The sequence below is a fragment of the Petromyzon marinus genome, chromosome 47 (genome assembly GCF_048934315.1).
Source record: "Petromyzon marinus isolate PM22_M1 ecotype Great Lakes invasive population chromosome 47, UKy_Petmar_22M1.pri1.0, whole genome shotgun sequence".
Classification (NCBI taxonomy): domain Eukaryota; kingdom Metazoa; phylum Chordata; class Hyperoartia; order Petromyzontiformes; family Petromyzontidae; genus Petromyzon; species Petromyzon marinus.
The window spans coordinates 11508150-11533594 of NC_133713.1; the positions used below are offsets into that span (position 1 = coordinate 11508150).

General features: G+C 42.9%; 1 protein-coding gene across 1 annotated transcript in view; it reads right to left on the reverse strand.

Moving 5' to 3' along the window:
• LOC116952481 (cohesin subunit SA-2-like) overlaps positions 1–25445 on the reverse strand; it is a 48787-nt gene that overhangs the window by 1735 nt on the left and 21607 nt on the right. Inside the window, exons 7-32 of the mRNA XM_032971867.2 lie at positions 24993–25197; positions 23938–24089; positions 23455–23528; positions 22434–22557; positions 20802–20900; positions 20534–20613; positions 19551–19661; positions 17219–17333; positions 15775–15892; positions 14597–14700; positions 14164–14256; positions 13831–13920; positions 13293–13496; positions 12893–12963; positions 12063–12150; positions 11214–11294; positions 9199–9291; positions 8473–8641; positions 7637–7776; positions 7031–7132; positions 6513–6661; positions 5864–5992; positions 4880–5088; positions 3822–4032; positions 579–686; positions 247–379 (exon numbers count right to left, since the gene is read on the reverse strand). Coding sequence (XP_032827758.1) covers positions 247–379; positions 579–686; positions 3822–4032; positions 4880–5088; positions 5864–5992; positions 6513–6661; positions 7031–7132; positions 7637–7776; positions 8473–8641; positions 9199–9291; positions 11214–11294; positions 12063–12150; positions 12893–12963; positions 13293–13496; positions 13831–13920; positions 14164–14256; positions 14597–14700; positions 15775–15892; positions 17219–17333; positions 19551–19661; positions 20534–20613; positions 20802–20900; positions 22434–22557; positions 23455–23528; positions 23938–24089; positions 24993–25197 — 3252 coding nt within the window. The remainder of the gene's footprint in view (positions 1–246; positions 380–578; positions 687–3821; positions 4033–4879; positions 5089–5863; positions 5993–6512; positions 6662–7030; positions 7133–7636; positions 7777–8472; positions 8642–9198; positions 9292–11213; positions 11295–12062; positions 12151–12892; positions 12964–13292; positions 13497–13830; positions 13921–14163; positions 14257–14596; positions 14701–15774; positions 15893–17218; positions 17334–19550; positions 19662–20533; positions 20614–20801; positions 20901–22433; positions 22558–23454; positions 23529–23937; positions 24090–24992; positions 25198–25445) is intronic.

The following is a 25445-nucleotide window of genomic DNA, read 5'->3' on the forward strand; positions in this document are numbered from 1 at the left end:
CACCTCCACATTATATCGGTGATAAACATATGGAGATTTATCCCCGTCACAGGAATATAGAATATCGCTTAGGTACCAGAGATGAGCACCACACTATGGTCTTTGTGTACAGCAAGGAGGCACTATTTGGCAGCGTATAATTTGGCATTTATGATTCGGTAATATCTTTTGGGAAAGAGCACATGTAATATTCTGCAATCATCTCTGAGGTAGCTGTTGTCACTAATAAGGTTGTGCATGGTTTACCAAGTCGATATCCATTGTGTCATCGAAGTAGCCCATGTTCTCGTTGAGGTCTTCAAGTCGGCTCTCTGATGACATCATCACGTCCTCCACGATGGGCTCCTCATCATCCTCCATCAAGTTGGGACCACGTGCACTGTGGGAATTCAGTTAAACCACGTGTTAAATGTTAACCAGAAAGAAAGGGACGGAGAAGGACAGCAGCGGCAACCAAAACGCCATCGTGGGTGCGTGGGTTTGCATTTGCGATGTGCTGTTGCACAAACAAAATTCGGTGGATGCGAAAATCTCTCAAATGTTGGCAGTGTGCTGGGAGCGACGGTGAAGGTACACACACGGGCGGCCGGGCGTTGGGCTTGGCATAGCTGATGACGGAGCGCTCTCGCCGTTTTCCGTCGTCCACGGTAGCTGGCCGCTGCGGGTCTATCCACGACATCTGCGCGCTGCGCGTGGCATCGTGCAAAGGTAATATTGTGAGTGCGTTGGGTCGGCATTACTGCAGTGATATTAATGATGTTAAAGTAGTCTCAGACAAGAATATTTGCTGCTGAAATGGTATGACGACAGTGACATCACATTCACAGTAGAGTCGCTAACTTAGTTACAATGTGCCATGTTTATACATTTTAGTCCTTGGAGCTGGGTTTGGTATTAGAGAAAAAAAACTAAGTTTGGTGGATTTTTGCATGAACTGGTTACTCGGCTGAAATATTAACCGAAATTAAGTGGTTTAGCTACAGGTGGCCGAAACTTATATTGAAACCAATAATCTCTGCTCTACTTGCTTAGCATCTCTGGTGCAACCATTTAGAACCCCCCAAGAGACATCCAGCCACAATGGCTTACACAGGATGTCAGCTACATCCATGATAAGAAACCTGACCCAGACACACCGAGCCCCCATTTCCTGAGCAGAGAATCTAATTCATGTTGAATCAAGATGTACGACACGGACATCTGACAAAAGGACAGCGTTATAAGATTAAAACCAAAGTACCAAGAGCTGTTATCCTACAGATACTGTATGGGCTGTGCGTCTTGGGCTGTCAAAAAGTCTTTAAAGAATGTACAAGTGCTTCACCATGGCAACCTTATTGATTTCACTCTGACCATTAATAAAGACAATGCAGTGTTGTCACTTTAATGTTGAGACAGCTCCTGACCGTGATTTAAATGTCTTTTTATCTCATGATTGAGGCTTCAAACTTGTACGCAAGTTTGAAGCCTGATAGAAAAGGAATAACTTTCCTTCTCAATTGTACCTTGAAGGCATTCCCTCAAAAGCCTATTTCAACACCAATATATTATTTATTCTAAATGTAACTTCTTTACATACTGTACTGTTTATATTACTCATATGAGCCAAGAATGTCTGTTTGTGTGTAACGCGTGTGATGTCACTCCACGTCGACCAGCCCCCCTCATTAATAAATCATGAACCGGTGGGGTCCTCCACATGGACCCCCCCCCTCCTCCCATAATTAATAATCATGTACGGGTGACGTCATTCCGCATGGAGCACCCCCCACATTAATGATCACGAGTGAGTGACATCACTCCTCATGGATCACCCCCCACCCCCCTCTAATAATCATGAGTGAATGACGTCACTCCTCATGGATCACCCCCCTCATTAATAATCACGCGCAGGGGACGGCACTCCACATCGAACAGCCCCCTCATTAATAACTATGACCTGGTGACGTCCTACAAATGGACCCCCCTCATTAATAATCATGAGCAGGTGTCGTCACTCCACATGGGGGTGGGGGGGGGCCTCCTCCACCCTCCACAGTGTCAACTTATAACCCTCACTTCAAAGGCACACCCCTCACGTCACGCGATATCCATAACGCTATTGAGACATATACGTAAAAAGGACGTCATTATGAATAAGGGATTATAACCTTAAAATTATATAAGTTTGTGTCACCGCGGCCTTACAAATTGCACACAAATGGATGCAATTAATATCACGTCGCGGTCCGCTTTTCGCTTGCAAGTTTCAGATTTACTGCAATACAACCGTCCTTGGACAGGCTATAGGCGAGTATTTTATAATGAGCATAGTTTTGATTTAAAGCTTTCGTGACTGCAGTGATTCATATTCTTGGTTCTTTCGGTAATATCACGTAGAAGGGAAACAATAAAATAATAAAAATGTTAAACAATAAAATTCTCACGACGATTCGATTGCAACACAAGCAATCATCATCAGGTGTGAAAACCACAGCAAGAAAATTTGAAAAAAGTGGCGTTTTTTTAACGTTAGCACCACGGAGAGCGATTTGACAGTTTGTTCAGATGGACGAGTCCATCTATGTTCGGAAAAGAGGAGGGGGGAGACGAAAATAATGGATGCGGTCTGAAAGCCACCGTAAGCGTGAACAATCAATTAAGACCCGAAATGGTTTATCAAATCCTTCCAATGAATGCTAAGCCAGATTCCATCTTCTCGGTTGAAATTGTCTCTGTGTTTGTATATGTGGATAGACTCATGAACGAATCTCTCATGGTAGCCAGATGGCTATCCACATATACAAACACAGAGACAATTTCAACCGAGAAGATGGATTCTGGCTTAGCAATCATTGGAAGGATTTGACAAACCATTTCGGGTCTTAATTGATTGTTCACGCTTACGGTGGCTTTCAGACCGCATCCATTATTTTCGTCTCCCCCCTCCTCTTTTCCGAACATAGATGGACTCATATTCTTGGTTCTTTCGGTAAAGTCACGTTGAAGGGAAACAATAAAATAATAAAATATATAAAACAATAAAATTCTCAACGACGATTTGTGCTCGCGAATTTCCTTTTCTCAGTGGTTGTATATCAAACTTTAGCTACCTTATGATTGAATCGCCGTTTGCCGCCGCTTTAAAAAAAATGGAGCTGTACACATGCAGCATGTCTCTTCCTCCCCCCGACCCCCCACGCAGCATAACAAAAGGTGGGTTTTACCCACTCTCGTGCAGTGCGAAGTGGCTGTTACCCACAGCAGTCTATCAAAAGGCTGCTTAACCCAGCCCTCCCACCCACCCACGCCCCCTTACTGACTCCTCCCCCCCCCCTTAACCTGTATATAATCCCGGTCGTCTCTGAACTGTGCTCCTGACACAGATATTCTGCGTTGACTATTCCACCTGAAGACGGAAGCTTGTGTTGCCTCCGAAACGTCGTGATTTAATTGTTTTCTTTTATTTTGTTTTATTTTATCTACGTGACTTTACCGAATAAAACCAAAGAGTATGAATCCTTGCAGTCACGAAAGCTTCAAATCTAGAATTATGATTTAACCGAGGATTCCCTCGCAAACAAGCCCACGTTCCATGTTGTCTTAATGGCTTGCTTTCCAATTCCTGGTGAGATGAAAGTTCCCTCGATTACTAAACGAGATGAGGTACTTTTTTTGTTGGCCGGGTTGCATATTCCTTCATGGGCCATGCCAAAGGGGGGGCCAGGCCCCCCCCATGCGCATAGTCCCCACCGATGTCGGAGGTAGCCACGCACTCCCCCCCCCCCGCCCCACGTGCTGTTCTAACACAGCCAAGCGTTAGAGAACACCCCCCGACTCACCCCTGCATGTAGTCCATGTCGGAGCCGTGCTCCGAGCCGTCGTGCTCCTCGGGGTACACGCCAGCGCCGCCCCCCTCCTCCCCGCCCCGCGGCGGGGGCCCCCCCACCTCTCCCCTCAGCGCCGTCGAGGTGATGGTGGGCGGCTGGAAGGTGCCCGGTGTCCGCAGAGTGTCCTCCCGCCCGCCCATCCACGAACCGTCGTTGCTCTCCTCTGTGTGGGCGTGCGCGGCAAAAAAACAGGATAATTTTATGCGAGAATATTAATAACTCAAAATAAGTCGCGGAAAATCGGTACAGCATTAAAAGCGCCACACGCATATGTCCTGCAGCAGCATGAGATGCATGCTTGGACAAACAACAGACCGTGCATTACTCAATTTCCCCCCCAAAATATTAACAATTTATAGATTAATCATTCCGTAAATGAGAATTTAACATAACGTATATCGAATGCGTTCCCTAAATGTATAACTTACATCATAGCAACATTCTGTGTATTGAGTTAACGTTTAATGAGGGATGACTGTAGGATAAACATCACCCTTCCAACAATGATCAAGTAGGCAAGGTGTTTTCTACCTGTGGCTGTACGACTGCGACTGCAGCCATTGCCTCGAATTATATTTGAAGTTGTACATTCATTGACATGCATATCACACGAATAATTGTACAAACATCACGCACCCCTCAATGCATATGGTTCAGGATGGCAATATCACTCATATCAATATTTCAAAACCACACTGGGGTGCATTTCTGCATCTGAACACGTGCATACACATTTTTATTGCCTTTTCACCGCAAATCCGATCGGCATGGTTGGCTACGGACAGTGCGAAAGGAGTTCAACATACATACAGACTGGTGCATCTGCCAGTCAGTTTATCCACAACAGCCGGGTCTGTCCCGTCACCTTCTGTCAGCAAGCCTTCACCAACATTTTAGGTGGCCCTCAAATTTTCACCGAGCACAAGCACTGTGGTGATGTCACCAACATCCAGCGGTGAATATCGACCGTCGTTATTGCTCTTGCGTGTGTACGTGCGTTCAGCTCTCACCGTCCGTGTGCCGCCGTCTCGCTGGCCCGGCCTTGTCGCGCTTTCCGCGCGCCGACGACGCCTTGCTGCTGGAGCCGCTCACCACGGACATGCGGTCGTCCTCGCCGCCACCCGTGAGCAGAGAGTTGCGGTACGCAATGAGCGGCAGCCACACGTCCTCGCGCCGCTCCACCATCTGCTCCGTCATGAACTTCTCCAGGTACGCGTAGCTGTCGCATGGATGCACAAATGTAATTATTCTCCCTGTATAACCTCGCCAGACTGTCGGGGCAGGTGGCGTTGGTGAATATCTACGAATGTCGGTGTGGCTAGCACTATGCCTGGCTGCCTGTCCCCCCAGTGGTGATGTTTTATAGGAGCGGTGCGCTACAGACCCATTGTACACATGCACACAAAGACAGATGGCAGCTATTAGCCTGGATTCTATACTTAACCATGAGGCTAAACAATTGTGCAGCCACAAGACACATGGGTTGTTGAATGTTATCTGCAAAGTGTATAATTAGTTATTTCGTCAAATGTGAGGGTCTTCTTGAGTCACTCCTATGTCCCCCCACATGCTAGAATACTTAAGTTCAGAAAATCATAGGCAGAACCTGTCTGCTTAAAAAAAATCTGAAAATTATTGAGAATGGCTGTTGATCTTTTATTTGCCAAATATCAGTTTCACATTTATGAGTAATCATTGCCATGTAGCCAAATTGATTGACAAACTGGTAATGTATTGCAGAAGATTAAATCAACCTTACAAAATAATGTGTTTCAGTCAATCATATTGAACCCATCAGTTTATATATCAATTCCTTTATTTACTCAGGAAAACATCAGTGAACCATCAAGGCTCTTTTCAGGAGAGTCCTGCTTTCTAAATTTTTGGCAGACAGGATGGAAACAAAGCAATAACCACTCAAAGTGAGCCATGCACAGAATATGCACTGCAGCCAACGACGGTGGCAGTGGCGATGACGTGGGTGGGTCACTTACAGGGTGCGCTTGTCCTGCCGCAACAGCTTGGACGAGAACTCGCTGAGCACATCGAGGAAGGGGAGGTTGAGCGGCGGGTAGGCTGGTCCGTTGGGGTTTAGGTCCTTGAACGCGTAGTCTATGCCGTCCCTGCAATCAACATGGCAAACCGAGATAGTCGGCAGTGATTCAACAATTCAATACTGCTGGAGACAACTACGATAGCGTGGGAAGATTGGGGAAGAAATCATTTTTAAGAAGGAACACATCCGCCTGGGGAGGTGGGCGACGTGGCTCAGTAAGCAGTTGAGCAAAGCACATTTCTAACAAGTTAACAGTATCGAGTTCAAGTGTAAATTGCCTCATTTGTGTAGATTATAGGATCAGTTGAACCCTAATCGGAATGCTGTTCCCGTAGTGTACTGACGGACGGCACATACAATGAATTTGGCATGAGCTTTGCTCCTGGCCCTTCTTTGCGCCGAGATAGATTCAAGTGTCTCGTGAGGCCAGCGTAGCAGTTTGGTCACAGCTCGGCACACCAAATTGTCAGTGAAAACCGCCCATATACCGTGAGGGCTCTCCGCTGGCTCGGCTATGATATCCCAGTGGCTAAGGGGGTAGAAGAAAAGGCTGCACGGGAGATATGTCTCCGTGTATGTGTGCATACTTGTGCAATGCCGCCACAGCCTCGCGCGTCTTCTGCTGATCGAGACCGAAGGTGAGCGAGAAGCGCCGCGCCAGCTCCTTGACACCGTTGAAAGCTGCCGATGACCGGTCCAGGTTGTGGCCCATCTCTTGGAGCAGCTCGTGAAAGAGCTGTTCACAGAGCAGGGCCATGGGTACGGGGTGGCGTAAGAGGGTACAGAGAATCAATGGCCAGCAGGAAGACTTAACATGTTTCTGTAATAGGATTACTGAACCGATTGGTTGTGGTTTCATTCAATTGAGCCGTTTATCGCCTTCAGGCTACATCAGATTGCGTTAAGGCGGTAAATGGCACCACTGCGCCTGTCAACTGAGCAGGAGATACACGCATCCTGAAAAAAAATCTAAAGCTGGATAAGGTAAAACGTATTTATATTCCAATCGATTTTCCTAGCATGAATAGAAGAGTGGGCTAATGGCCCACGACGAATAGGAATTGACTAGGGAGGGAGCACTGTAATGTCAACATGAAATTCTTACCTGTTGTAGGCTGAGGATGAGCGTTTTGGCACACTGGATTTTGTCATTTTGTCTCGTCTTGCTCAGAGTTTCCTTGATGATATCTCCGTAGTCATTGTAATACTGCACACGACGGCATTAACAGAGCACATAAATTGAGTGTCATTTGCAGTTTTTTTTTTACCTTAAAAACAATATATATGTAACAGGATGAACATTTTAACAACTAGAAGAATTGCCAGGTTGTTACGTGGTTACAGCGTTGAAATCAGTGTGAAGAAGATTACAAGTTCATATCTCGGCCTGGTGTTGACTCGGCGCGCATCATCGTTTCAGTCGAATAAACCAATCTAAAATTGTTGGAAAGTCAACAGTGATCATCCTATGCAGAGAGACTGGTCCTGCAGTTGGAATGTGGAATAGTACTCCAATGGAGATGTCCACCACCCAATGCTTGCTCGAGTATAGGAAAAAAACTTTTAACTTTTAAATATTCTTCTTCCAATGCCTCTGTATATGAAGGCAAATCGAAATTTCTTGATACGTAACAAAATAACTCTGCAGCTACTAGGCACTACACTCTTGCAGATATTGGAACGAGATGAGAGGCGTGGGACATGCATTCACCTTCATGTAGTGCTTGAAGATGTCCGCGCCTGCAGTCATGTCCACCACGTTGTAGACGATAAGCTTGCAGAAGCCAGCCAGCAGGTTCCTCCGCTTGTGCAGTGCCTCGATTTTGTTTGCCTCATCCTCTTCATCGCCATCTAGGTGGTTTTAAAACACAACCTGCTGTCAACCCACCGGTATCATCATTGGCAACATCATCGCAATGTATGTACGTTGAAGTTCTTTCGCACCGTACGTAGCCAACCGTACTAATCGGAGGTGCGGGGAAGGACAGCAAACTAAACACAAAAAAGTGACGATTGTGCCGAGTGTCTCCCTGTGTTAAGTTTTGGCCGATAAAAACCATCTCCCAACTTTGTACTGAGGCCTTGAGCTACAGGTCGTGTCAAGAAGTATAGCATGTTATCTGATTAATGTTTAAGCTTTATCGTGGCATGTGCACACTTTTTTCTTCTTACAAGACTAAATAGGTTAAATGCTGCTCGAAAACATTGGTCGAGAAGGACCATAGGCTGAAGGATCAGAATGTTATTTTTTTTATTAACACTGACAAACAGACCCTTGCCATATTGTAATGTCAAACCAGGAGTCTGCGCTCACAGCGAATGTCACCACAGGTTCTATCAAGAGCCTCGTGTATATAGCAGCAGGCGGTGCATCATAAGGCAAGGAACAGATATGACAGAGCCTGCATACAGCCGTCAGCTCTCGACGCTGCAAGTAGTCAGCGAGTAAGCTGGCACAAACTTATCAAACACATAAAGGGCTGGGCACATGTCCCACAACGCTGCCGCCAGGGGTAGCCGAATGTTCCTTTCTCCGCTGGCATGTACCCATGCTCTCGTCGTCCTGCTCGATGAAGACGTGGTCCATGACAAAACTGAGCAGCTCGGCCTGCAACGACGCGTCGGGGTTGTAGACGAGTGGCTGCAGTGCCTCCTGCCCGCCGGACACCATCTGATGGCTGAAGATCATCAGCATGTCGCACAGAAGCGTGAATGCCTGCCGTGCAAGAAGTGGGGTGTCGAGGGGAGAACGTGTGGAGGTTGGAAAGCAGGGAAGGAGGGGGCGCAGACAAGGTAACAATCGTTATAACAACCAGAAGAGTACGTGCCATTTTACTATTTATGGCCACAATAGCTGACCGTGGTGAAAAAAACACATCAAATTAATGTATGTGCAGGCTGAAACTAAATACAAAATAATTTGCATATTATATCAAACAGATGAGGCTGTAATGTAATTGGAACACAATATCTCAAAAGGTTTCTGTGTGATCCCTCTATTTCTGTACAGCCGGTATATTTTTCAACAAGCATGCAAAAGTTAGTGTTTAAATTATTCGAAAGAAAAATATACAAAGTGGGTAGCTTGATTGGAACTGATTGTTTGCAATGCAATTCTGTGCAATATAATTTGTAAGGTTTTTTTTTAATAATCACTGTCACATTTATATTTTTTACTTGGATAATACATTAATATAATGGCTTGTATGGAAAATGCAGGTAAGCCACTTCTCCATAGTTTCTGGTTGATCCCCACAAGCCAACCAACCCTACCTGCTCCTTGACTGCCATGTTGACGCTGGTGAGGTAGTGCTGACAAAGCTGGCAAAAAACCTTCACTTGCTTTTTGAGAGTGACAAACTCATCCTGGAAAACAACACAGAAACGCACTTGTAAATACGGCAAGGCCTTGACACATCCGGGAGGGTTCTGTTTTTGAAAATGTGCACGAAAATAGAATTTGCAAATGTAGATACTATGTTTATACGGGAAAAGGGTTCCCATGTAAGACTGATCATATGGGAGAAATGAAAATGTTTCATAACATTAATCCAGTATATTACACATATATAACATCCATATATTACTCATTGTTTTTTTCAGTAAAGTCACGTATGTAGAAATACCACAACATTATATTAAAACAAATCAATCACGACGTTTCGACCGCAACACAAGCGATCTTCATCAGGTGTAAAAAACAAATAGCACATAGGGTGACATCAACGCAACACATAGAGAGCGTTAAACTGCACGGAGGTAAATACAACAAGAAGATGAGAGACGAGAATTCAACAAACCTAAGAAAACATTACGTGATGCAAAACCAGTCGGCCAACAACACAGTTAGACACTTGCCTGGCAGACCACGAATTTCAGAATAGTGCTAAATTTCGTGTTCATCCTCTGGGTTGAACTCACCGCTTGTATTGCGGTCATGATTGATTTGTTTTAATATAATTTTGTGGTATTTCTACATACGTGACTTTACCGAAAAAAAAACAATAAGTAATTTATGCAGTCACGAAAGCTTTAATTCTTTATTAACATCCATATACTAAAAGTAAATGTATAATAATACAAATCATACAAGACATAATTAAAAAACATCACTAAATTATACTGTAAATTTGGAAGTTGTATTTGCCTTGGATGATGATGGGGGTGTGATGATGATGGTGGTGTTATATGAGAAGAAGTCAGAGTGAGGACTACTTTTTGAGCTAAACTCATCACTTTTTCTGCCTTTTACCCTTGCTCTCACTTCCCCCACTCACTTTACACTGAAACCCCACGATCGAAATAAACACACCACAAATAAGGCTAATTTAGTACAAAAGTAAGAGCTTTAGCATGCGGATGGCGGCACAACTGATACAATGGCTTGGGTGCGTACACGGGGACCAAAATCCACTCATGCGCTGCACAAGTACCTCTCCCCCATGACGTGACGTTGCCAAATAATAAATCGTCGAAGGGAAAAGGTGCAAAAGTTAAACTGGTATACAAATATAAAATTTCAAAAAATCTAATTTTGCAAAAAAAATCCACGAATTAAGAGGTTTTACTGGACAGCTCAGAGAACAAGCCAGATATGAAGGGTTTAAAGTAATATTTAACAGTACAACTTCAGTTTGCAACAACAATGATGCAGTACAGGTGAAGCGTTAATAACAAGGATGCTATCTGCTTTTATAAATTATTATTACAAAAATAATTACACAAAACTTCAGAACAGGTGTATTGAAATTAAAGGCCTTTACAATGAGTCAGTGGCTCAGCAAACACGGACTAAATATTATTTTGAGAAGTAGCAATAATGTAGATTGCAAATGAGTTGAATGAACAGATGCATGAACATAATTAAATGCATAATCGTTCACAGTGGAAAGGTTTTACACCGTAATAGTCGAGGTAAAGAGGCTATAAAAGCGAATGCCACGGATTCCACCATACTTAACCATGGCCTTATTTCTTCGACTAATTCCCACAGCTGCTGCAAAATCAACACCCAACCCCTAAGGTCGACTTCATATACTATTCCACCATCTGGATTTAGATCTTGAATTTGATCATCGACCATTGCGTACCTAATCCAAAGCCTCTCTCGGAAACTTTCCTTACTCCATCCTGCACATGCGCTTCACTAATCACAAACCTCCTCTTCAAGATGATATCAACAGTATTTCCCTTTCACAGATGAAACAAACAATATCCGGAAGTGTTTTTGGCATCAAGGGAGCAACTAGAGACACGTATCGTGCTCAATCTTAACTCAACAAACTAACCTTTGTAGGCGTGCCTTCCGAGAGCTTGGCCAGCTGCCACAGGATGATATAGTGCGGGCACTGAAGTGCTTGTACAACCACCTGCAGCAGGAAACAACAAGCCACGCATCAGTGCAGTGTAAACGAGAAACACGACAGTCTGGAGACGGAAGGAGATAGCGGGTCGATCAAAAGCAGGTGGTCTAAGAATGAACAAGAGTCGATACTGCAAATACAAGTCTTCAATAACATTTGCATTTTAATGTCATAGCCCATTCCACATGTGTTAATAAGGTTAAGTGTGCTACAGGCCAATCACCGGACTTTAACGAAGCGAGGTGAGTTGGTGCTGTGAAGGAAGATGAAAAATGAAACTTGTCACTAACATTGTTTTATTACAAAAATAGAGGGCAATGACACATCTTCAACTATTATAAGGCAGTGTTCGTGAAGGTGGTGAGGATTTTGTGTTAAACGCATTTGTACGCCACTGCCTACGCAATCACTAAATGTTTAAATCGACGACATAAGCCACAGCTCTCATCTTGTAAATACACATTGAAAGGTACATGTCCCAGACTATCCAACATTAGTTTGAAACTTTGGTATTGAGAAAGTGTTAAAAGTAAAGACCATGAGTGTAATTACGGCACTCTTGTGATGTCACTGTGAGGCCATCAATAACATGGAGCACTGTGATGGGAGGATCCAACCCTAACTTTCAAGACTTTCTCATAAACGGAGATTTAAACTCATCAGACAACCCGGGAACAGCCTTTGTGTTTTCATTGGTTGCGCCTTATTTTAAGCGACATTATCATTGCGTTGTGATGAGTAATTGGCTGGACTGTGTCACAGACACATACATACCTGTTCAGGAATATCTCCACTTTCAATTCCTGTCCTCAGGAGCTTATAGCAGCTTCCAAAGAGGTCCCAGCGAGTCAGGTCGTGCGCACTACCAAGTGCAAAACGAGTCAGAATAAATTGATGCAACTTGCATAAAGACCAACAAATGGCAATTTAAATAGAGCATTGAACCCATTTTGTTTAATATGTTAATAACGCAGGAAAAGAGTCTGCATTTCCATTACTTTTTCCCTTTGACTAAGAAGCCGAGCCGTCCTCACGGTTGCCAGGCTGAAATGAGCAAATACTACTATTGAATACATTTAACCAAAAGAAGACTTTTAAAAGGAAAACTGCTCCTTGAAGAACGTTTTACAGAAATGTTTAATGACGTGTGAGACAGCCAAGGCAGTAGTGGATTAGAACCACGGTTAATTAAAAAAAATCAAATCGTTTCCTGCTCAAATGCAGGTACGGCAGCATCATTTAGAGCCCTCTAACATTCTTAGGGCAGGGGCACGGCACTCAACAGGAAAGCTTTTCCGACTTCCTACAAAGCGGTATTCATTTTATTAACCACAAACAAATGAAGGGCTGAGTAAACTCCCTCCCCATCCAATAATTTAACGTGCACTTATCTGATTGGGAGCTGACAAAAACCTGGCAGGATATTCTATGAATACTAGTATTACTACAGCTCGCCAGCATCAGCAGCCGACAAGTTCGATTGGTTCCGCTTTAATTAGTGCTTAGACTCCATCTGCAATCTGGCTGCTGATTAGAACTATTTGGTATCAGGATGTTGAGCCAAAGTGCCATGCAGTTTAAGCATCGCATCTGCAACGACTCACTTGTGGAAGGCTGTTATTCTCTTCAGCGTTGCCTGTATGCTGTAGATCTCTTCATCATCCGGTTCTTCACCCTGTGGAGAATGTAAGTACAGACCACTGTTGATCCCGCTGCTGGAAGAAGGCTTCCCCATGCCGTGTGGGTCACAGGAGTTTATTGTCCATACTTTCCCACCCTGGTCAGTGCAGGTTGAAGGAAAATAGCATAGAGGTACAGTACGACAATGTGTTTTGCTGCACTGCCCTCTGCCACATAGTCCTACAGCCTTGAGTAGTTATTTGTGCTTGGTGGTCTCCCAACAAAGCACTATCCAGGCTCAATCCTAATTTACTACCAAGATCTGACCCAGATCAGATACTTTCAGAGTGATTTTGGTCATACAGTGTACAGAAATTGACCCACCTCCTGCACAATGTCGTCCACGAGGTGGTTGAACTTGTCCACCTGCTGGTCAATGAGCTGCGAGAGGGCGATGTCCACGCGGTTGTGGATGGCGAACTCCTCACTGCACAGCGCCTGGAAGGTCTTGCTGCACGTCTCCAGCACGTCGGCCTCCACGTGCTTCTCCACAATCTCGTGCACCTGCTTCAGCAGCGCTTCCAAGTGCTGCAATCAGACGGGAGGCATTGCAAATGTGGGATGCAATGTGCACACAGCTCTCGTGCAGAATTTATTGAAGCAAACAGTACGATGGAAAATGTTCCGGTAGAATTTTGGTCACGTATTTCCGACTTGTATTTTAAAGCCTAGCCTCCTGTGTTTAAGGAACTTTATTCTGAGTACAGAGTATGTGAAAAGTGGTTATTTATGCAACTCGGATTCATTAGTATTAACATTTCAAAATATGTACATCATAAACCCCTCTGTGCAGAACGAGATTTTATAAAAACAAGCCACTGCTAGCATACGCAATGTGAAATGTTTTCATATGCAAACTGACCTTTTCCAACCTCCCTGTGCTGTAGATCTCGAGGTCAAAATACTGCGGGATCTGCAGTAGATTCGTTACTTTCTCTGCGTCGACGGCGTACTGCGGAAAAGATTGTTCGGCAAAATACACGTTAGGTTTTTGTCATATAAGAACCAAGGTTATGAAACTATGCATTTATATCCTGAAGGTCATAGATATGGGTTGATCATCAATGAGAAGTATACAAACATGTCAGAAAGTCTGGGACGCAGTCTGGGTACATATGTACAATGGAAGGGCTATTTGTTTGCCTGACTGCATCCTTCCTATATCAGCTCGGCGGCGTAGGCGAGTGTGAGTCACCTTGGCGAGCAGCTGTGGAAGAACAACAATGAAGTGCTCTGTCAGCTTCGTGCGGTCGTCCAATTGCGTCTTCTTCTCTTTTGCTGTCAGGATCTGAAAATTTCACGTGCAAAAATAATTCAGTTTCTTGAAAAAACCCCGCAAATTCCAGAACAAAACGCTTCACATCTTTGCAATGTATTAATTTGGTCATTTCGCTCACAAATGACACAGACTGAAAAGATGTTGTATGGAAACACCGTATCAACATGTCGTAAAACCCCACTAACAGGTACAATGCACTGCAGTGTTCATGTCGACTGACCCTTTGCAACCCATCATCCCACTATGCCACCTTGCTCACATGGCACTCACAAAGACCCTTGTTCAACAACACGGCAATGGAACGGACATGCAGCAAGGCTGGCGCGACACACCCACCACATCCACTCACCCGTTTCGTGGTTCCTCGCCCAACGGGTGGGTGGCACTCCACCGCTTGCCGAATGGTACACAGCAAGATCTCTATCAGAGCGCTCTCCTGTCTTTCGGTCAAGGCTGGTGATGAAATAATGGAAGACGGCAAAACCAGACACGGTGAGGGCACAAGTGAAGACTCAAAAGTGGGGAAACAAAGGAAACCCTGTCTGTCTTAAGAGCCTCAATAACCACCATCATTAGCAGCATGCAGGGGCAGAGCCAGGATTTTGACTTTGGGGGGGGCTGACTTCAATATTCTGAGATATCCAGTTTATGTTTTCCAATGGGCGCCACAAATGTATAAAAAACATTTTTTTATTGGATTTGAACGCGGAGTTTATTAATAGGTCGGAGCCACTGATGCGGCTAATAAGTTTGAAAGGCTGCCGCTCAAGCAGCCTGCAGCATTTTGCAGCAGCCGGATATCCGGTTATCCCGATTACCGACTTTCCTAAAATTTCACAGGGGCTGAGCCCCCCCCCAGCCCCCCCTGTGGCTCCGCCCCTGGCAGCATGAACACAATCATCATCTCTTTTCATGTTTATTAAGATGCACATAAATCACGTACGAGGAGGGAACCATGGTTTACGTTACAGAAATTGCCTACAACTAATGCAAATTGGTCTACTCTTGCCAGCAGATGCATTTGATCATCGTTACACCTTCAAAACATCCCTTTCTTGATTGGTTACACAAGTCATGACCTATACCTGTGGTCAAAACATGAATCTCTTTGCAGCCTCCAACATCATTTTTTATACAGCGAGCAGCGCTCTGAAAACATGTTGCAAAGTTACCATCAGAAGATCTATATTAAAAACCGCAGAATATTTGTAATCTTTCATCTCACTACATTTGCGAACCAATTGGGTAAGGTGCGTGGGTTCGTACTGGATTTTACTTCAGCTGTGTGTGTCTGGGTCCATAACCCACAAAATAATTTCACACCCAGCACACCACCTCCAATATACCTTTGGCTATGCATGTATGTTGAACTTACTTTGCACCGTACGTAGCCAACCGTGCTAATCAGGTGTGTTATGGCTGTGGATACTAATCACGTGTCACATCCTGGTCTACTGGCGACCCAGAAAATATGCAATGAGAAATTAAGCTCTGGGTGTCCACGGATGTGTATTATCTTGTCCTCACCTTCTTCCCCCTGCGTGGGCTCTGCAAGCAGCAGCTCCGTCATGCCTTCCCAGTCCTTGAGCAGCTCGGCAGCGCAATCCCACAGGCTGTCCACCAGGTAGGCGGCATGGTCGTGCAACTGAGGCGGTGGAGAGGCACTATGGTCAGAATGTCATCGGCATCGCCAAACGCAGGTTCGATCCCCTTATCTGGTCACTCTTAATGAACTCTGTAAGTGTGCTGGGAGTTAAGGTTGGAGGCTCACGATGCTGCTAAGAGCCGGATCCAATAATGTTTGTGTTTGGTTTGAAATGTTTTAAAAGTCAGTCCACTGTATACAACTGCAGTTCACACTGGTTGAAGTTCAAGCTCCTGCTATTTTCTGACACCGAGTATGAATAACCACAAAAGCAGGGGCAATGAAAGAAATAGAATGAAATAAAAAATATATCATGCGACATTGATATATTGTAATAAAAAAGCAACTACAATACATATTTATTATACTTGTTTACCGATGATAAATCACCAAGTCTTAAGACTTTTTTTAGGAGGGTCCTGTCAAGCGTTCGCAGTCAGGGGCGGTGTTGCCATGTGTAATATTTAGAGTATTTTGCAGGTAACTTTTAGCATTGGCATGTATGGCGAACACCAGTTATAAATGTTTTTTTTTACTATTGGAGGAAACCCGAGTATTTGGGGAGAAAACACCATGTAGAACACAAAAAGGCACCCGAGTCAGGAATAAAAGCCAGCATATTATTGCTGCGAGGTACCAGGGTTACAACTGTGCCACCCTGCCGCTCTCAGGAAATAAAACACAATACATTTACAGACATAGCACCTACAGCGCGTATAGACTTAAAGAACCATTTTAGAGAAGCGAGATGTCAGGACAATCCTTTATGCCCCCACACATAAGTTTGGTTGATATCCGCTGATATTTACATACAATATTTTGCCTACATTAGAATGTTTTTTTTAATCTTCCCATATGAAGAGTGGCTGTGAATGTGCTCTTTATTAGAACTTGTGTGCGGAGGTGGCCTCATGGTCCGTGTTATAACACAACTATGATGCCAAGATAGAATCCAGGTTTCAGCCACCCACGATTCAACTGGGTTCTCAAGTGTCGCGAGATAATGGTCAAAGACCAGCAATCAATAACTTCAGTCATCGTAATCAATAATTACATTTGGTTTGTTACTTAGCTTGGCATTTTTCCAGCTTTGATAATTACATTTTTCTGTTATATTAGAATGCAACAAATACTCTTTGCAGGGCATAAAAGGTGTGTCAATTTGCATGGAAAACTGAAGTGACTTCAGAAGTGGTTCTGAAATATTATCTTCTGAGAAAGTGCTGTTATAGTTGCATAGGAAATATTGATTTGACTATGATGCTAATACAGCACGCATATAAAAACTATGAGAAGAAAGTAATTTTCTTTGCTGGCAAAGCTCACCTCGCTTTCAAGGAAGAAAAAGACGAGGGTTTTGATGAGGTTGCCGTTTGGACTCCTCCGCCCTCTTCTCTTGGCCAGTGCCTCCTCTGCCTCTGGGTCGTGCCTGCTGAACAGCCTGCACAGACACACGTGCACACACACACACACACGTGTGGTTCCCCATGGGCAGATTCCATGGCTCAGATCAGCTCCTTTACTTGCCAATGGCTACCGGAGGTAGAAAACTTGGTGGTGCATGTCCAATATGTGTGGAAGCTGCTGATCACATGTGCATGGGATAGGCACCAACAACGTTACGATCAAACAGCGTATCAATTCGCCCTTATTTTGCCTATACGAGCAAATTGGTACCACTAAATCTTGACTTAAAGCTTTCGTGACTGAAGTAATTCATATTCTTTGGGTCTTTTCGTAAAGTCACGTAGATAGAAAACAAAAAAATAAAATAAAATGTTTAAAAATTAATAATAAAATATATAAAAATAATAAAAAACAAAACCACAATAAAATAATAAATTGAAAATAATTAAAGCAAAAAACCCACGACATTTCGACAGCTTGTGTTGCGATCGAAACGTCGTGGATTTTTAGTTGATTATATTCAATTATTTTTTTAAATATTTAATTATACTATTTAAATTGCTTATTTTTATTGCGGTTTTTTGCTTTATTATTTTAAATGTATTTTTATTATTTTAATTTTCAATTTTATTATTTATATTTTTCTATCTTTGTGACTTCCCGAAATAACCAAGAATATGGGTCTATTCGACTGTAAATGAAAAAATGCATCACGTCCAAATAACACAAGTCAACGTTTTAAACGTGGAACAAAAAAAAACAGTTTATTTAAGGATCCAGTAAACCACCCAGTGCAACATTGCATGTGGATGGGGCAGGCGTTGGGTGGACCCTGCTAAGGGTGCCCTCTGCTGGCAGAGAGACGATTGCAGAAAAGTGCTGACACCTGCTGGTCTCCTTTAGGCAATGCCAAATCTCGCCTCGCACACCATTAATAGCAGCAGGCACTGCGCTGAGGCTTAACAGTGATCGGAGAGGGGGCAGTGGTGTGTAACAATGTTGGACCCTGTTTTGTGTGCTCTTCTTAATTGTCCACTGATGCAGAAGATAGCCGCATCTGCCGTATTACATTATGATGCGGTTATAGGCAGACAATTCTTTGTGAAGTAGATTGAAACTGGCGGATTTTTCTGTGGGTTTCACAATGAAGCGCTTCATATTCTTGGTTCTTTCGGTAATAAAATATATATAAAACACAATAAAAATTCTCACGACGTTTCGACTGTAATTTTATTGTTTTTATATATATTTTATATTATTTTATTGTTTCCCTTCAACGTGACTTTACCGAAAGAACCAAGAATATGAATCAATGCAGTCACGAAAGCTTTAAATCAAGATTAAGTGCTTGTTTAGGGACATTGGCATCGTCCCAGGGTGCTCTCCAATGAGCCTCGGGATCGAAGGCGGTGCTTTGAGGGCTTGTGTTCAGAACAAAAGTAGGTTGTGGTACATTAAGCTAGGATACTAATGCATAATAAAGAGGCATTGCATCCCTGTGATCATTATGCCTGCTTATTGGCAAACACAATTTGGTCACTCGTGCAAAAGAGTTCCATTGCAAATAGTAGGAAGATTAAACTTTCTGCGAATAATTTAATATTTGTTCGACACGCAAGATACATTTCCATTCTCTCAGGCACATTAATCCATCAAGGCTGCAACTGACGGCACAACACTAACAATGTGTGCTTGACATATGAGAAAAAAATTGGCAATTTGTAAACAAGGCAGACAATTGGTGGTTATTTTTTATTACGTGATTATATTTTGAAAATCATTTAATAGGAGTCGGAATCCCATCGAAATTCAACACTCATGGGTATATTTAATCTCGTCACTGCCCCCACCCCACCGTCCAACCAACGAGCTGCTTCCATACAACCCAATGGCACATGGCTATGGTTTAAACAAGCTCCTGCAAACGGCAGAGCTGATAAACAGCACCATGACGGATATGCTCAATTCTCAAGAGCCAATGGGCCTAAATTAATTATTTTATTTTGACCTCGTTCGCATTAACTACATAAGCGTTCAAATGACACCCGTTTTACTGAAATTGGTCGAGCAGTAACGGTAAGGCCCCTGTGGAATCATTTACATATTCCCCTGTACAGCAGCATGACACACGCGATCCCATTGTGTACCTGGTAGTTCAAAGCAATGTGCTTGGAAGTTCACGTCTTTGCGTGTACGGTGGCTCGTACGTGAGTGCACGTGGGTAATGCATTGTGCTATCAAGGGCCCTTACTTGCGGTGGAGGAACTCTCCAGCTGCCACAGCGACAGGCCTGTGGGCCGAGTAGACGAGGTGGTACACATTCTCACAGTCCTCGTTCGAAAGCACCTCCTCGCTGCTTGTCCTGCAGGCAAGACCGGGGGGGGAGTGGTATATACGTCTCAGCTGAAACAGAGGTAATTCCTCGTACATCTCTCATGGTAAAAATTTATGAGCAAACAGGAATTGGCCTGGTGGTTTAGCGAGCTCATGCCATGTCTAAGTACCGAGCTGGGGGCCCAATAATAAATATTCTCCCAAAACATTTATTACCCCGAAAAGAAATCTTCATTCCCCTTCTGAATATTTGTACTACTCTTTTTTGAAACAAAGTAATCCTCACCATAAACCCCCAGCCCTAACTAAAACAAATGTTTGCTGCTCGAAACAAATATTATTTCCCTGGGGATGAGCGCCAATATTCATTTACAATGGCGTCATTAATATCCTGCATTCGAATCAGGGTTTCAGCCACCGATGATTAGACCAGGTTCCCCAAGTCTCGTGAGTTAATGGTCTTGGAACCTGTCAACTCCGAGGACCAAAACTGTTTCTGGTGAAGAACACCTCTTTAGAATGAATTGCGATCAGATGTCCCCCCCCATGCCCACCTTAGGACAGATAAGAGGTGAATGAAGGGAGCACATATCTATTTTTTAACAATCTTCCTAGAAGTTGGATTAATTCACTGCTTTCTGTAAGAGTTCCAAATAGAAATCTGCGTCATGACCAGGCACTGATATGCGCAACTGGAATTGTAAGAAAATTTTTTAATTTACACAACAGTGTAATGAATGAAGCCACCATTATCGCAAACCATTTAAACTTTCACACCACAGTTCCACTATTTGTCCAGTTATTCAGCACCTCAATTTCCAGGCTCCGAATGCAACTTCTTTTTCACCTATCTCTCAAAAGTTACAGCCTAAGATATGGCAGGATGCAGGTGTGACTCACTGTAGGATAAGGGTGAGGAGCTTGATAGCCTGCACAGCAACATCGTACTCTTTGTCGAGTGTCATCGACACTATCCGGTCCTGTGTGGTAAAAAACAATATTTACTTGATGGCTTCACAATGCAGTTTTTATAGTAAAAAAAATACAGTTTCTATGTAATGAAAAGCAAGACCAAACCAAGCTTCCTTTCAATCTCTTGCTCAACATATTTCTTTCATTGTTTATTATTTCCATGGTGGCATATCCAAAGCAAGGGGCGTGTACATACCTTGAACCGGTTGGTGAAGAGCTCCAGTTTTGCTGTGAGCTCCTTGCTGCTGTAGAGGCCCTGCAGGGTGGTGAGGCACTTCAGTCGCACCTCTCCTTGCTGCAATGCACACACACACACGCAACTCAGCCATTAACACACTATAGCCACAAACTTTTCTCCTTTCACTCACGCTTCCCACCTATTAAGAGATGGAGTGCTCATTAGAACTGACAATTTACTAGGAATCCCATAAATAATACACAACTGTCTGCTATACGTATGGATCATATTTAAAAACCAGAAAGGACAGAATTGCTTCTAGTCACCATTAATTAATGAAAACTATAGTTCCTTGGGCACATTAGCAGATCCAGCAAGCTATCCAAACCTTACTCTTTGATTCTTTCGGTAAAGTCACGTAGATATAAAATTAATAGATCACGACGTTCCGATCGCAACAGAAGCAACCGCCATCAGGCAAAACAAACACAGCAGGAGAACTGCTTCCACAGAGCACCACGGTAGGCACGAGCAAAAAAAGGTTGCCCAGAATACTTGGATTCAGAACATCGCGGACTCAATGGGCTTAAACTACGAGCAGCTGACCCGGGAGGTTAAGGATCAAGCAAGGTGGAGGAATATTTGAGCTGCCAACATGGTGCCACAAGGACCAACGTAGAACAGTCGTGGGAGATGGATAGATTGTGTGCTCACAAGGACACCAGCAAGAACTGTCTTCCATGGCACAATTGCCCCATAAGCCATACTTGAAGCTTTGGACCCAGAGGGTTTCAGGCAGAGGGCTGCCTGAGACTACCCTCAACCCTGGCCTCAAACCAAGGTGTGCCCAAAAACGGGGAGTACAATTTTCTCCTCGGCTTCACAAAAGCAGAGCACTGAAATTACTGATAACTTAAAACATGAATTACACAGATCGAGTATATGTGCTTGTGTTGTACTTTGTGAGCAATTAATCAAAATTTTTTTGTAAAATTTATCAAAACATATGATGTATTTTGGCAATAAAAAATATAATATGCATTATTCGAATGGCTTGCTTTACAATTAATAAATTAGCACTTCATAATAGAAGTAATTAACCATTATATTAAAGCAGTACTTTAACACTTGTATGGTAATTAATGTGCATTTATAATCGCACGCTCTAAACATCTTTTACATCACAATGCTGTATATCATTATTTAATTATAAGCTGCTCATGTAAAATATGTTGCGAAGGTGTAAATCCCCACTACACCACCAGAGGCACTATTGGATGTAAAAAAATACAAAACAATAACGCACATTGTATTACTAACAAGCACGGATTTCAGTACTTTAGTGTAAGCTATGCACAAGTATGGATTCACGTTAAAATATTGTGCAAATGAAAAAAACAAACAAGCACTCTTGGCCAGCATTCACCAGTGATCCAATAACCGAATCCCGATTTACAATTACTAAAATACAATGTGAATATTTACTTTCTCAAATGCTGGGATGGGTCTACTATCCCCGTGAGAAGTTGGTCTAATTGGGTGAGATACACTCTATGGGCCAATCTGAAGTAAACAACATGAGTGAGACATCGTTGGCGGTGAACATGAAACAATCGTAGTATGCTGCCGTCACAATGCCGTGCTCCTTGCCTTGTCGTGCAACGTCCACCCAACGTATTTGAGATAAGAGTCGTTGAGAAAGGCCTCGCTGTAGCACTTCATCCACACTCCGATCTCTTCCATGCACACGGCACGGATTTCCGCAATCGCATCCCTGTTCCCCACACACCAACATATGCACTCAGAGGATGCCCGTTCCACCGTGCGAACCTTGCACAAAACGTTAACAATTGAGCAATTCAAATGTCTTCTAAGGCATACATGAGATGAATCGAATGGTGTATAAACATCTATTTTCCTGAATGTATGCGATTTTTTTGAAATAATTACTTTAAACTAACGGTCAGAATAAAATCAAACGAGGCAGAATAAAGGCGACAGTACAATTTAGACATTACAGACGAGACCGCACGAGAATGCACAAGAGATTGAGGCTAAAATCGAATCTTGATTCCAAATCGTGTCAACTGTGCTGGGCGGTAAGCGGTTGAATAGTTACATGCTAAGCAATAACAGTCGTAATAAAAACTGAGCGGTTTCACAACGCCGCCGCCGGCAGTGGTGGAATTGCAGCCTGTACTTTACAGCGCTTCGCGGAGACAGCTTTAGAGCGCTGGCTATTTGCCACAAATGATTGCCCCCCACTGAGCGGCAGCAAGGCTTATTTATTACGAGGACATCAAAAGCGTCGGATCAACGGCCCCGTGAAATAAATAAATAAGATGGTGGGGGGGAAAAAAGCTGCTGCCACGTGCTGCAGCCACTGATTTAGGACAATCACATTGCCAATGTTACAGGAAGAGGCATATTGCACGAGATGCCATCTGTTTTAAAAGCCCCCTGGGTGAGATTTTATTTTCATTATGCTTTTTTGCCAAGATATGCATATAAAAATGTTATTTGGCACACACAGCATGACAGCATGATGTACGTCACATAAAATTGAGCTTTACGAAGGCTAAGAGACACTTGCTCAGTGTGCATTATTGCCCATAGTTTTTTTTTTGTAACACACAACTTGCTGCCATTTAATTACCACAGCTCAAAATACCTGTATCTGTGTACAAACACGCCCTTGAAGATTGCATTCATCATGTTTTCTATCTCGTCCTGGTTCTCTTGTAACTGTGGAAGAAAAGGAAAAACCCAGGTGCTGGATGTAAAAAGCACGTTCATGCTTTTTTGATTGGATTCATGATGAAAGAACAATGCACTTTTAAATCATCTAGATTGAAAACGAATTTCTTTATAACTGATTTTTTTGTGTTTAGTTTGTTATCCTTCCCTGCACCTCCGATTAGCATGGGTGGCTACATACGGTGCAAAAGAAGTTCATACATACATGCCATATTCAGTAAAAAAACATTAATTAACAATTTCAACACTTTCAGGAATGTGTGGAACTGGAAAAATACCCACGAATGTAACATATGGTTAAGACATGCAATTAACAATATACTGCAGTAAAGAACATGGAAATTGACAGAGCATAATAAAACTATTGTCGTCGATAAATAAACAAGCAACACGTTACCTCTTTCCTCTTCTGCATGAGCAGCTCAAGCTTTTCGCTGGCACGCTTTCCAATGTTCTTGTTACGCTCTGCCTCGTACTGCCGCTGCGTGTTGTCCAGGTTGATGCTCAGATTCAGCGCCACATTCACCAATGCCGTCATCAGCTTCATGGCTGTGAATTGCCAGCGTCAGTACAGCATAATGCTATCAGGACTACCGCACCACAATAATATAACCATCATTACCAGTGGTAACAACGGTCTCCACATCATTGCCATCTCGAAGTGCCAGAGTGATTTATTTTTAAAATTCAGTTATTGTTCACAATAGAAGAGTTTATTGCTTTGGAGATTTATAATTTAAAACACAAATAATGAATACAAGTAGGATGTTTATGAATGTAATTAATATAAAACATTATAATTCTGTAGAAGATAAATAATAAAATAAAAAAACATTCTTTAATAAAATTCTCAGATAATTTTATTACATTATGTAAATTGCCAGATAATTTTATATATTGTTTTATTTTTATATTTTTTATGCGATAAGCATCAACGCTTTACCGAAAGAACCAAGAATATGAATCCCTGCAGTCACGAAAGCTTTAAATCGAAAATTATCATTCCGATTTATAAGTTAGACAATGAGTACAATTAAGATTATGTTTATTAACATAACTAACAATCTTGAAATTAAACATTAGCCAAAATATTGCCATGACTACACCAGTTACACAAGATGCACTTAAAGAAATGGCAGGAGCCATCCAACATTAAAACTCAAATGAGTTGTACACAATGCAGTCATTCCCAGCACACGCCCCCTCTGAAAGAGTACTTAAAATGTTTTATTCTGAAGAGTGTTTTATCAAAAACTTTTAAATTCAAGTATATTGCTTCATTTTCAACCACTCCTAGCGTATGGTTTGGTCCAATTGTGATAATCATCAACGCTTAACGATCCTTTAGACAATACAGGTTAAGGAATTGGTAGGAATCACTCTTAATAAAATAGAGATTATTATTATTATCCTACCCCACCACCTTGCGCAAGCACAGCAAAGCCCACCTACCGGCCAGCGTGCTCGTGTGCCGGAACGCCCGAACCTGCGAGTCCGAGAGGCCAGCGAGCAACGAGATGACCGTATCCATCATGTACTCATCGTAGATGACGCTGTACTGGCACTGCCGAACGAGCACACCGATGAACTCGCAGAAGTTTGACTTGAACTTCTTCCACTGCGGCCCCGTCATGGTGAGTGGATAGTCTCCACTGTCCTGTTCATCAGTCAAGCCGCATGGTATTCATGGCTAAAGGTCACGCAATTGAATAAACATTCCCATTGCTCCGCATCCATGAGCAGCAGATTCATTATATTATTTTGAGAAAAAAAATTCAAGAGTGAGCATACCCACTCAAATGAGCATTGGGCAATGTTCTTTTCTGCTTGTGATATTTACCAAATTATATACATTATACATACTAAAAGAAAACCACAACTTGGTACTCATTTTATTCACACATG